This window comes from Lathyrus oleraceus, chromosome 5 (assembly GCF_024323335.1).
Source record: "Lathyrus oleraceus cultivar Zhongwan6 chromosome 5, CAAS_Psat_ZW6_1.0, whole genome shotgun sequence".
In the NCBI taxonomy this organism is placed as follows: Eukaryota; Viridiplantae; Streptophyta; class Magnoliopsida; order Fabales; family Fabaceae; genus Lathyrus; species Lathyrus oleraceus.
The window spans coordinates 76,995,208-77,007,848 of record NC_066583.1 but is presented as its reverse complement, the minus strand read 5'-3'; the positions used below and the strand labels follow the sequence as shown (position 1 = coordinate 77,007,848).

Here is a 12,641-nt window from a genome sequence, read left to right as displayed (position 1 = left end):
AACTTGAAGAAATTCAAGAATCACAAAGTATCGATACACCTATGGAGGAATTAGAGCAGGAAACACAAGTGGTTGTGTAAGAGCAACCTGCTCAAGTAGAACAAGACCAGCGTAGGTCAGGCAGGATACGTCACCTACCTGAGATATATGGATATCTGATCAAGGTGATGTATTACTCATGGATCAAGATGAGCTTGTGACCTACTCATGGAATCTTCGTTTTGATGAAACAGTAAAACAATATGGATTCATCAAGAACGAAGATGAGCCTTGTGTCTACAAGAAGGTTAGTGGGAGCATGATCGTATTCCTGGTATTATATGTAGATGACATATTACTCATTGGAAACGATATCCCTACCCTGCAACAAGTAAACTCTTGGGTAGGGAAATGCTTATCTGTGAAGGACCTAGGTGAAGCAGCCTATATATTAGGAATCAGAATCTATAGAGATAGATCATAAAATGCTTGGCCTAAGTCAGAGTACATAGACAAGGTGCTGAGACGCTTTAATATGAATGATTCCAATGGTTATGTATTTTGCTGAAATGGTGGCGCTGTGAGCTTGAAAAGTTCAAAGCAAGATACAGTTGTTGATTCTACAACCGAGGCCGAGTAAATTGCTGCCTCAAATGCAGAATAGGGAGTTGTTTGGATCAAAGAGTTCATTAGTGAACTTGGCATAGTCCCTAGCATTGTGGATCCCATTGGTCTCTATTATGATAACAATGGTGCTATCGCACAAGCTAAGGAGCCTAGATCTCACCGACGATCCAAACACATACTTAGGCGTTGTGTGAAAATATGTAAAGTACCTACACTTGACAATATAGTTGACCCACTGACAAAGCCTCTTGCGCAGCAGAAGCATGATGGCCATACTAGATCAATGGGCATACGGGGTATGCCTGATTGGCTCTAGTGCTAGTGGGAGATTGTTGGTGTAAGCCCTAGAGGCCAATACATTTTGGTACTTGTATCGAATAATAAAAGGCATTCTCTTTATTATGGTTGATTAATAAAGTCCCTGGAATAGATAGTCCGTTTAATGTATTAAGTGTGACTTAATCATGAGAACACATTAAACATAAGGACACTATTCCTAAAGTATCCGTAGTCGAGCTTTAGTGTGAAGTGGGATAACATTAAAGCATTAAGACTATTATGTTTGTAGACTGATGATCACATCTCATGGATCATGGATAAAGAGTTATCAAGTCTTAAACATAGGTATGAATATTAGGAGTAATATTTATACCGGATTGACCCGCTATGAGAATACTATATAGAACGTTATGCAAAGTGTCATAAGTTATTCTCATGGTGATAATAGTGTATTCCACTCTTCGACCTGAAACCACTATGGATCCTAGATGTAGAGTCGAGTGCTTTATTGCTGATCCAACGTTGTCCGTAACTGGATAACCATAAAGACAGTTGATGGGTACTCCACAAAGCATGCTGAGGGACATGAGTGACCTAGATGGAATTTGCCCATCCTGCATAACAGGATAGATGTCTACGGGCCCAATATTGAACTGGACAAGGATGACACGGTCTATGCCTTGTGTTCAATATAGACATAAGGGCAAAAGGGTAATTATACACATAAGTATTATCACAGAAGGAATTGTCAGATCACATGACATTTTCGTGTCTTGGGTAGCAGTGATGTGTTGCTAGATACCGCTCACTGTTTATTATGTTAAATACATGATTTGATATAATTGCCAACGCCGCGAAAACCTACAGGGTCACACACAAAGGACAGATTGATGAGATAGAGTAATTAAGGAATACTGTAAGGTACGGTGCCCTTAAGTGAGTTATGGAACATCGTAAGGTACGGTGTACTTGAGTAGAATACGAAATATGGTAAGGTACCATGGGCTTAAGTGATTTTGGGCATATTATAAGATATGGGCCAAAATACACTTAAGTGGGCTTTTAGCTTGAAGCCCACACAAGTGGTTCTATAAATAGAACCCTTGTGCAGAAGCAAATTTTTGCGGTTGCATTATTTTCGTTTTCTTTCTCACTCTCTCTCTCTCACTCAAAGCCTTCATTCGTACCAGCTAGCACTGAGATTGAAGGAAACCGTTCGTGTGGACTGAGTAGAGACGTTGTCATCGTTCAACGTTCGTGATCGTTTAGTGGATCTGCATCAAAGGGTTTGATCGTCACAAGAGATCTGCATCAAAGGGTTTTGATCGTCAGAAGAGATCTTCACCAAAGGTTTCAACCGTCATAAGAGGTAAATATTCTATCACTGATCATGACCATTCGTAAGGATCTCTAAAGGAGAAATTTTTAATTTCCGCTGCGCTTTGGGTCGCAATTCTCCTTCAAATACATTAGAGAGCCAACAAACTGCTTGAAAGTTGTAGCATCTACATCATCACCCTCAGGATCAGAATCCAAATTGTGATTTGTTTTTGAAGGTGTGTCTGCAACCTTACAATTCAGCAACTCAGATTTCTTCAGAAGCTCGAGTTCATGCTTCAGATGATGCAAAATAATACCCTTCTCAGAGTACAAAATCTCCATCCCTAGAAAATATGTCATATTTTTTAGACCCGTTATCTCAAACTCATTCATCAACACCTTCTTGAACTTAGTTGTCTCATGTTCACAACTTCCTGTTAACAAAATGCCATTAACATACAAACATACTAGAATCATATTGCCTTCAGAAGTATGCTGAACATAGACACCATACTCCATCTCACACTTTTTGAATCCTTAAAGCTTGAAAAATGAATCAATTTTTAGATTCAAAGCTCTAGGAGCTTCTTTCAGTCCATACAACGCTTTATGTAACTTGTACACCATCCCTTCCTAATTCTTTTTTCATAAATCCAGGAGGTTGTGACACATATACCTCTTCTTGCAATGAACCGTTCATAAATGAAGATTTCACATCCTAATGCATCAGAGGACAATTCCTATTGGCAGATATCACAATCACCAGACTGATTGTCTCATGTCTCGCTACATGAGCAAACACCTTAAGGTAGTATAACCCAGGTTTCTATAGAAAACCTCTTGCCAATAACCTTGCTTTGTGTTTGCCAATTGATCCATCTGGCTTTAGTTTCACCTTGAAAACTCATCTGACACTGATGGCTCTCTTGTCATTTGGAAGCTCAGTCAACTCCCAAGTCTTATTTCTTTATATAGCCTCAAGTTCTTCTTTCATGGACTTCAACCACACTTTCTTCTTGAGTGCTTCTTCAGTACTCACTATTCCAGAGTTTACTAACATGGCACATTGAATAAATTCTCCTTCAGAGTCTACTTTAGTATCTTATAGAATGTCAAACTCTAGAAACCTTCTTGGAATGTTTCTGATTCTTTGAGGCCTCTGAACTTGTTCAGAATCTTATTCGTACGCTGAAACAATATCAGATGCTAGAACCCTAGAAGTACCACATTAAGAGGAATGATCACCTTGAGAGTCTAGAATATGCACAGAGTATGGATCTCCACTAGAGTCTGAATCGCCATCAGAATCTGGATCAGAATCAAATTCATCTTCAGAGTCAGACTCGCCTTCATAGTCAGACTCTCCTTCATAGTCACCTTCAAAATCATCTTCTGATTTTGACTCATCTTCAGAAGTTAACTCACTAGAGTTGGATTGAGACTTACTCCAATCCCACACTTCTGATTCTTTCATAATGGCATCTCTGTTGAATTTAACCTTGTTAGTGACATGACAATAGAGCTTATAAGCACATGTATTGTCGTACCCTACAAGCAACATAACTCTACTTATGTCATCCAACTTCCTTCTCTTAGCATCTGGAACATGTTTGTAACAAACAGAACCAAACACTTTCAGATGGCTCAGACTTTGCTTATCTCCAATCGACTTCTCTAAAGGAACAATTTCCTTCAGCTTCTTGGTTGGACACCTGTTTAACACATATTCTGCACTGGCAACAACTTCTCCCCATAAGATGTGAGGTAACTTCTTCTCCTTCAATATGCTTCTTGTCCTATCAAACAAAATTTGTTTTCTTCTTTCAGCAAAACCATTGTGTTGAGGAGTGTATGGAGAAGTCACCTCATGGTCATATCCATTCTCCTAACAAAACTTTATGAAATTTGTAGAGTTATACTCACCTCCACCATCAGTTCTGAGAATTTTCAGCTTTTGACCACTTTGATTCTCAGCCTTAATTATGAATTTCTTAAATTCAGCAAACACCTCGTGTTTAAACTTTATAAGAGATACCCACGCCATCCTTGTGAACTCATCAAAAAATGACACAAAATATTTATTCCCTCAAAGTGAAGGTACTAGAAATGGTCCACACACATCAGAATGCACCACACCCAGAGCATGCTTTGCTCTTGGAGGCATTTCCGATGCGAACGACAGTCTTGGTTGCTTCTCTCTCATGCACACATTGCATGACTTCTCTGCCTTCTTAATTGCAGCAATTCCATGTACCAACTTCTTTGAATTCAGATGCCCTAAACTTCTGAAGTTCAGATGACTAAATCTTTTATGCCACGACTCACTTTCCTTCACAATACTTGTTGCACTAAGACATTCAGAGTCTGCAGTTTTAACATTCACTTTGAATGTTCTATTCCTTCCATATTATGACTTCATAATCAACTTCTAATTACAATCATATAGCTTCAAAATTTTGTCCTTCATGGTAACTGGAAATCATTTCTCAATTAATTGATCTACACTCATCAGATTACTTTTCATGCCAGGAACATACCACACATTCTGAATCAATGCTATTTTACCATTATTCAAAACTACTATGACATTTCCCATAACTCAACATTGAGGTATTTATCATCAACAAATTTGATCTTTGTCCTCTTTCTAGAGTCAAAATCAACTAACCATTTCTTATTTCCAGTAAGTTGATTTGAGTAGCTAGTGTCCATATACCACTGGTATGCCAAATATACATCATCAGATTCAGAAGCCATCAATAACACAAATTCATCATCAGAATCTCCTCTGGCTACATTTTCTTCTTATGACTTCCTTCCTTATTTGACCAATAATCAACAACGAAGTGACCAAACTTCTTACAACAGTAGCAATGAACTTTCCTCTTGTCATACTTCTCACTCCCCTTCTGAGCACTCATTTGCCTTTCAGAAGTTGAGGTTTCTGACTTTTGAACACCATTAGACCTCTTCCTGACTTTTGACCAAGATTGCTTATGATATTTCTTACCAGAAGCTGCTTTTGGAGCCTGCTGCTCTACCTCCATTTCAGAGTTTCTCTTAGTTAGACGCAACTCTTGTGCCTCTAAACTGCTTTGCAGCTCTTCAATTCTCATGGTGCTAAGATCCTTAGAATGTTCAATTTCCACCATAATATAATCAAACTGAGGAGTAAGAGATCTAAGTACCTTCTCAATGATCCTTTCATCAGAGAGAGTTTCTCCGCACGATATCATCTCATCTGTGATCAGAATCACTCTGGAGATGTAGTCAGGTACCTTCTCATTGTTCTTCATGCTGAGATTCTCATACTACTTACGTAAAGATTGAAGCTTTACCTTTTTCACTGATGTATCACCGCTGTAGCACCATACCAATGTGCCCCACGCAACCTTCGTCGTCGTCGAATCAACGATTTTCTCAAACACGTTCGCATCCACACACTGATGGATGTAGAACAACGCCTTCTGATCCTTCTTCCTTAGATCATATTGAGCACTCCTCTGCTCATCCGTTGCATTTTTCGGAAGTGCAACCGGAATGTAACCGTCGTTGACGAGATCAAGAACATCTTGAGCACCAAATAACACACACATCTGAATCCATTGATTCTAGTTATTGCCATCGAACACTAGAAACTTAGTACTCAGATTACTATTTCCGTTTATCTTCAACCTTATGCAAATCACTCAGATCTCACTAAACACCAGTGTTTCTCAATCCCGCTGAATCCAGAAATGTGATTATGTTACGATTCCAATAAGAAATTCAACACGAATTCAAGAAACGAAGTCAATCACACAACGCCTCATTGTTCACTCGTGTTTTCCTGTGGATCTGAACGGAGCTCTGAATACCAATTGTTGGTGCACAAGGTGAAGAGGATGAAGATGGAAGAAGAGAGATAAGAGAGAGAATAACAAACTTCAACTACTCTTATAAAACAATTACAACAAATGATTACATACACACACTGTACACAATACACATACTCAATACACTGCACTGCTAACTATTAACAACTACACTATTTATGTATACAAACAATAATGCCAGAGAAAAAAAACTAACCTATATTAATTAGGTTAAGCTTAACAAAAACTAATACCATTACTAATATTACTTCTAACAATAACCAACTTTTAAAATAAAAGAATTAAATTAAAAAATCTAAAAAATAAAAAGACTAAAAAAAACTTTAAACCAACTAAAGTTCTTTGGTTACAAAACCAACTAATTTTTATTATTGCAAAACTCCACACACGAATTGAAAATGAAATGCCAAGACACAAAAATCATATAAAAATCGATTTATTGAGCCATCTAGGAAAAACAAAATAAAAGAGCAAGTAAGCTAATATAATATCTTTATTACTTTTGCCTCTCATGTCACAATCTAAAATGTTTTCCCCCACTCGAGTCAAAATCTAAAAACGTTTCTTTGCCACTCAAGTCAAAATTTAACCATGTTTTTTTTTGCCACTCAAGTCAAAATCTAAAATGTTTTCTTTCCCATAAAAAAAAACATATTTTGTGTGTGTATAAAAGAATTAGTAATAAAAGAAATACAACTCCTTTGGTGAAACATTTAATTTACACATACCATACTATATAACAATATTTCAATGCAACAATTCACATATCTTCCTTTTATATTATTATAACTATAATTAGCCTTAACACACAAAATAATTTATTTTATATTCTAATAACATTAATTTTTGCAATAATTTTATAAAACAAAAATAGTCTATCCAATCGCGCGCTTTGAAATTCAAATAACGCGCGTACGAATATTATAATTAATTTTCAAATAACGCGCGAAAATATTACGTTATAAAAAAATTACAATAATAGTAATTTTTTCATTGTATGATTGGATGAAAAATTAAAAACAATTAAAAAAAATTAAAATATTAATTGGGAGATTAGAAAAAATAAGAGTGAAAATAACGTTTTTGTAATGTAGTAGTAGTGTTTTTTTTTCAAGTTTTGAACTGTGGCTCCGTCCCGCTCAGGAGCGAGTGACGCTCCTCCTCCTCTTCTTCTTATATCACTATCACTCTCTCTCTCTCTCTCTCTCTCTAAACTCTCACATCACACTTTCTTTCTCAATTTCACCTTTTTCTTCTACTCTACTGAGTAATTTTCATATTCTATCAAATCTTTTCATTTTCGTCTCTAGATCTGAGATTAACCTACATTATATACCAATTTCATTTTCTTTTTTGTTTTTTTGTTTTTCAATATGCATGAAATGAATGTGTTTGTAGATTCTTATTGAAATTGAAAATTAAGATTTTGTTTTATTATTTTATTTTTATTTTCATTGATTATGATTGGTTTGACAACCTCGTTCTTTATCTAGGTTATATTACAGTATTGTATCTACGTTTTTTTGTTGTTTTTTGTGTGACTTATGTTGATTTCTTGTTTGAAACACAGGTATAGGTTTGTATGATTTACATATTTTGAAGTGGATTTGGGTTGCTCTTCTTGTTCGAGGTGCGCGATATGAGTAGAGTAAGCAGCAGTACATTGCGTGCCAAAGGCGGAGAGCTTCCACCCAGAATTACGAGATCAAGGGCGAGGGTTTTGGAGTCTTGTTGTGAGAATGAAGGGAAGAATGTTAACAGAGCTGTGAGTTCTAAAAGAGGTGTTTCTTCTGAGAATAAGACTTGTGTGGTTGTTCCTGATGTTCCTAGCCGGAAGAGAAGGGCAGGGCTTACAGATGTTACTAACATCGGTGCAAAACCGCGTGATAAGCGTGTTAAACAGTCTCAGTTTCAGGTAAAAATTCTCACTTTGTTGTCAAATTGTATTTCAAATATATATCAATATCATATGATTCTAGGAGTTAGTGTTAAGTAGTAAGGATTTGCTTGTGATTCTAGGAGTTTGTGTTGTTGGGTATGACTCATAGTTTACTATTACGTAATCGAAAACATATGCACAATTGGTCGAACTCTATGATCAAGTCTAGTGTGTGTTTGCGTTATTAACATATGTTTTCATTTGAACATGGGATGGTGTTCTTACAACTTGCAATGTAATATTAAAGATGATGCTTTCGATTTTATGTAAACATTAGAATCTCGTCTTAGGCGGTAGAAAGGCGTGTGGAGAAGACATGCAAACTCTATTGTGGCGAGTAGATTAGATGAATGATAGTCCAATAGTAAGAGGTAGATGGAACTATTGATAAGGATTCACTGTAGATTTCAATAGTTTGTTGTTAAACATGATTTAGAATAGAGCATTATCACAGTGGAAGACATTGTTGTTGCTATTGTCATTGTTAATGCCGGTTGACTATCCGTTTTATAGGCCAAAGAAGTTTACCGAAAGAAAAACACAAAGCTAACTTCAGATGTCTCCGTTGAAGTTTCTTCAGCACAAGGGGGTGGTAAAGCAATGGTAGGGTCGAATGACACTATTGCTGCTGTAACTTTGGATGAAGAGCCAACTGGACATTGTATGTCCGACAACATTCGAGAACATGTTATGACAGACACTGCACTCTCGATGCAAGAATCTGTGAACTCTGGTGAACTTCAAACCTCTTCAAGTCCAAACACAGGTTTTTCTTTTCTTTTTCAATAATCTCATATTTTACTACTAGTATAAAACAGGTTTTAGCTATATAATACCATATACTGAATTACTATTTGTACAAATTAATTTTATGCAACTCCCCATTTCCCGATTGAACACTCAAAGCACCAAGTAATGACTTTAACATTGAAGTTTTTAAGCAAAATTATTATTTGACAAACTTGACTACTTGCTCAAATTATGTTTCTTAGTTATACATTCTTGACAAGTGAACCATGTTTATGATGATTTATTGTCTTAGAATGCAATATATTGTTATTGTTAAACAAGCAACTTTTAAGCAACTCATTATTTCACTAGAGATAAAATATCTTTGAAGTTGGGATTCTTTAACTACTGTCATGTTGTCTTGATTGGATCATGCAGATATAAATATTATTTGTGAGAAGCCAGGAGCCTCAGATTGCTTGACCGTTGTGGACATTGATAAAGAGTTAAAGGATTCTCAAGTTTGGAGTGATTATGCCCCCGATATTTACTGCAAAGCACGAGTAACTGAGGTTTGTGAGTAATGCCTATTAAAATATCTCATGTTGTACAATAAGAATCTTTCAGTTTCAGAGGATAACTTCCAATTGTAAGCAAGTATTCTAGGATAACCAGGATCGTATTTTATTTAGCAACACTTATATTATTATAATGTCAGTTTTGCTGCATAAAAGAACATTCCAAATTAATACTTCTTTTGTGCTAAGAACAAAACAGACTAATTAGGTTCGCTACTAAAAGATTGATAATAAGTTTTGGTGAAATCTCTTCAGCTTGAAAAAAGGTCATCAACCAATTACATGGAGAGATTGCAGCAAGATATTTCTCCAAGCATGCGCGGGATTCTGATTGATTGGCTTGTGGAGGTTAGTCTCACGGCATTGGCATCATCTACTTTCCTATATTTGAGGACATTTTTACTTGTTCCAATAATCTTATCAATGAATGCTCTGCCTTTCAAAGTTTCAATCAGAACATAGTTGAATGATAGGATATATACTATGTGATAGAAATCTACAACTCCTTATCATGATTCTGCTATAGTTTCATTTGAAATAGAGAATCTCTAATTACAGTTACGTGATGTTTGCCATCAATCTTTGGTTGTGGCTTTGTTAAAGATTTCCTATTCACTTTTTCAGGTTTCGGAGGAATACAAGTTGGTTCCAGACACTCTATACCTTACCGTTAACCTCATTGATCGGTTTCTCTCGACATGTTTGATTCAGAAACACAAGCTTCAATTGCTTGGCGTTACTTGTATGTTCATTGCATCGTAAGTACCATTCTTTGTAATTGTCCTGGTTAATATAACTTCCCTTAGCTTAAAGTTAGACTTCTTGATGCTTCTTTTTATGAGTTAGGAATTTTAAGACTTTCAAAATGGTATAAGCAGATAATGTCAATCACCTTTCCATCCTCAGTGATTATATTATTTTCCAAATGGCTACTTTGGTCTTCAACTTGTATTTGTTGATAATTTTAGAGATTTCCCATAATGCAATTTTTTTTCTTAACAATCTAGTAATGAAACTTTCACAATTGATTATCTATCATCTTAGATATCATGTATATTTTTCTTCACTATCATTTGGTCTAACACGCGCTTCTTTTCTCCATGGCTTAAAGAAAGTACGAAGAGATTTGTGCTCCTCGAGTGGAAGAATTTTGCTTCATCACAGATAATACATACACAAAAGCAGAGGTAGCGTATTTAAAACATCTAGACGATACATAATGAACAATGTATAAAACACAAACACCTAATAAGTGCCGTTTGACAGGTAGTGAAAATGGAGAAGGAAGTTCTTAACCTTCTGCGCTTTCAGTTATCTGTTCCCACAACCAAAACTTTTCTCAGGTATGTAATGTACTGTGTTTATTTATTTATTTATTCACATTTTACCGTCTAGACCTTAAAACTTCATCGAACTATGTTGATCTTTTTTTGCCTTTCAGGAGATTCATTCAAGCAGCACAATCTTCTTACAAGGTACTATAGTTGGTACACACTATCTACAATTTAACTTGTTCAGTGCATGTGGTTTTTCCTTAGAGATATCCAAAAGATATTAAAAAAACAATCTTGTAACAGTAAAATCAATGTGTTAATCTTTATCTTGTTATATAGGATCCTCGTGTTGAACTGGAATTCCTGGCAAATTATTTAGCAGAGCTTACTCTTGTTGAATACAGCTTCTTACAGTTTCTACCTTCTCTTGTGGCTGCTTCTGCTGTATTCCTTGCGAGATGGACCCTCAACCACTCGGAACATCCATGGGTATGAACCGTTGACTACAAATTTACCATTGTTCAAATCTAAATGAAAAATTTAACGAGTATCGTGAATCTATATACACAGACTCCAACTCTGGAGCATTATACAAACTGCAAAGCTTCAGAGCTAAAAACCGTCGTTCTTGCAATGAAAGATCTGCAGCTTAATACCAAAGGTTGTTCCCTCAATGCTATTCGTGAGAAATATAAACACGAGAAGGTTAGTATGCATGTCCTATCATTAGCTTTACTGAAAAAAAAGAGGTATGGATATAATTACATATTACATTGACTTTGTTTCATGCAACAGTTCAACTGTGTGGCAAACCTATCTCCCAAACCGGTGCAGTCATTGTTCTAGGTTCAACTGTAAATGATGCATTTCTAAAGACTCAAGCATGACTTGGAAATTTCCATACAGTGAGGGTGGTGTTATCATCAATTGTGATATATTTTACCCTTTACTTATTTGTTACGTAGTTGTAACATGTAGAATGATATCGATTTTTAGTTTGTCTAGATCTCTTTGTAACATTTTGAAGTTGAATACTAACATGAACTGAAGTACTAAAGTAAATTAAAATACTTCTTTTTGAAGTTGCCACTACTTTAGTATGCAACAAAGCCATTTGTTTTATTGGAACAAAATTAAATCATGTGAGAAAGTGGTAGGAAGGTGGTGTGTTTGTTAGAAGCAGCTCGTGATTGGATACTCCCACTGTTTCTGTTTATAAAACTATGATACTTAATGAGCTAGACACACTAGATGAATGGTGGAGGAAGTGCTAGATATTTTCAATTCCCTTTGTTAACTATGTTCTAATGCTGGTTCTACATATTCCTCTATCTTTATGATATTTTGATGCACAATAAAAAAGATTATATACATGAATTTTAAAAAAATATATCTATAAACAAAGCAAAATAATACAATTCAAGTGTTTCAGAAGGCTGGTTATTAGGGGGTTGTGGGTGGAATTAAAAGAAAAAAGGCGAGGAATCTTATTCTTAGTAATCCTTTGGAATTTGTGGTTATCAGAGGGATTTTATTCTTACTAGTTCTTTGAGATTTGTAGCTATTCAAGAGACTAAATTCCGTGAGGTCTGTGATTCTTTTGTTTAGTCCCTTCTGAAAAAATTCTTCTTGTGAGTGGAGCTTTAAACCAACAATAGAAAATAGTGGCGAGTTGTTTTCGATTTGGTGTAGTGTGAAAGAAAGGACTTTCTTCTCTTTTTTGGTCCATGGTTTTCTTGGTATGTTTTTGCAGCGGGGAGCTTCAAAGTTAGTTTGCTTTGTGGTTAATGTTTATTACAAATCTTTGCTAGCCGGTGAAATAAGTATGTGGGATGACCTCTGCTTGCGTAAGTTGACACCTATAGGTGAGGTTTGGTGTGTCTTAGGCAATTTTAATTCATTCTATTTATTAAGTGAGAGAAGGGGAAATGATGGGTTTGTTAACCCTTCTAGCAATGTTGATTGTGTTGCTTTCTCGTCTTTTATCTCTAGGATGAAGCTTCAGGATCCCCTCCTTTTGGGTAAGAATTTTACTTGATTT

The 12,641-nt window shown here is 35.8% G+C and overlaps 1 protein-coding gene across 1 annotated transcript; it reads left to right on the top strand.

Moving 5' to 3' along the window:
* The first annotated feature begins 7,178 nt into the window (after positions 1–7,178).
* On the top strand, positions 7,179–11,689 carry LOC127086204 (cyclin-A2-2). Its single transcript, XM_051026924.1, has 12 exons — positions 7,179–7,347; positions 7,651–7,995; positions 8,533–8,785; positions 9,187–9,320; positions 9,582–9,674; positions 9,951–10,084; positions 10,438–10,513; positions 10,593–10,669; positions 10,768–10,801; positions 10,940–11,089; positions 11,171–11,305; positions 11,396–11,689. The coding sequence occupies exons 2-12, from the start codon at positions 7,720–7,722 to the stop codon at positions 11,444–11,446; spliced, it is 1,413 nt and encodes a 470-aa protein (XP_050882881.1). The 5' UTR covers positions 7,179–7,347; positions 7,651–7,719; the 3' UTR covers positions 11,447–11,689.
* The last annotated feature ends 952 nt before the right edge of the window (positions 11,690–12,641 follow it).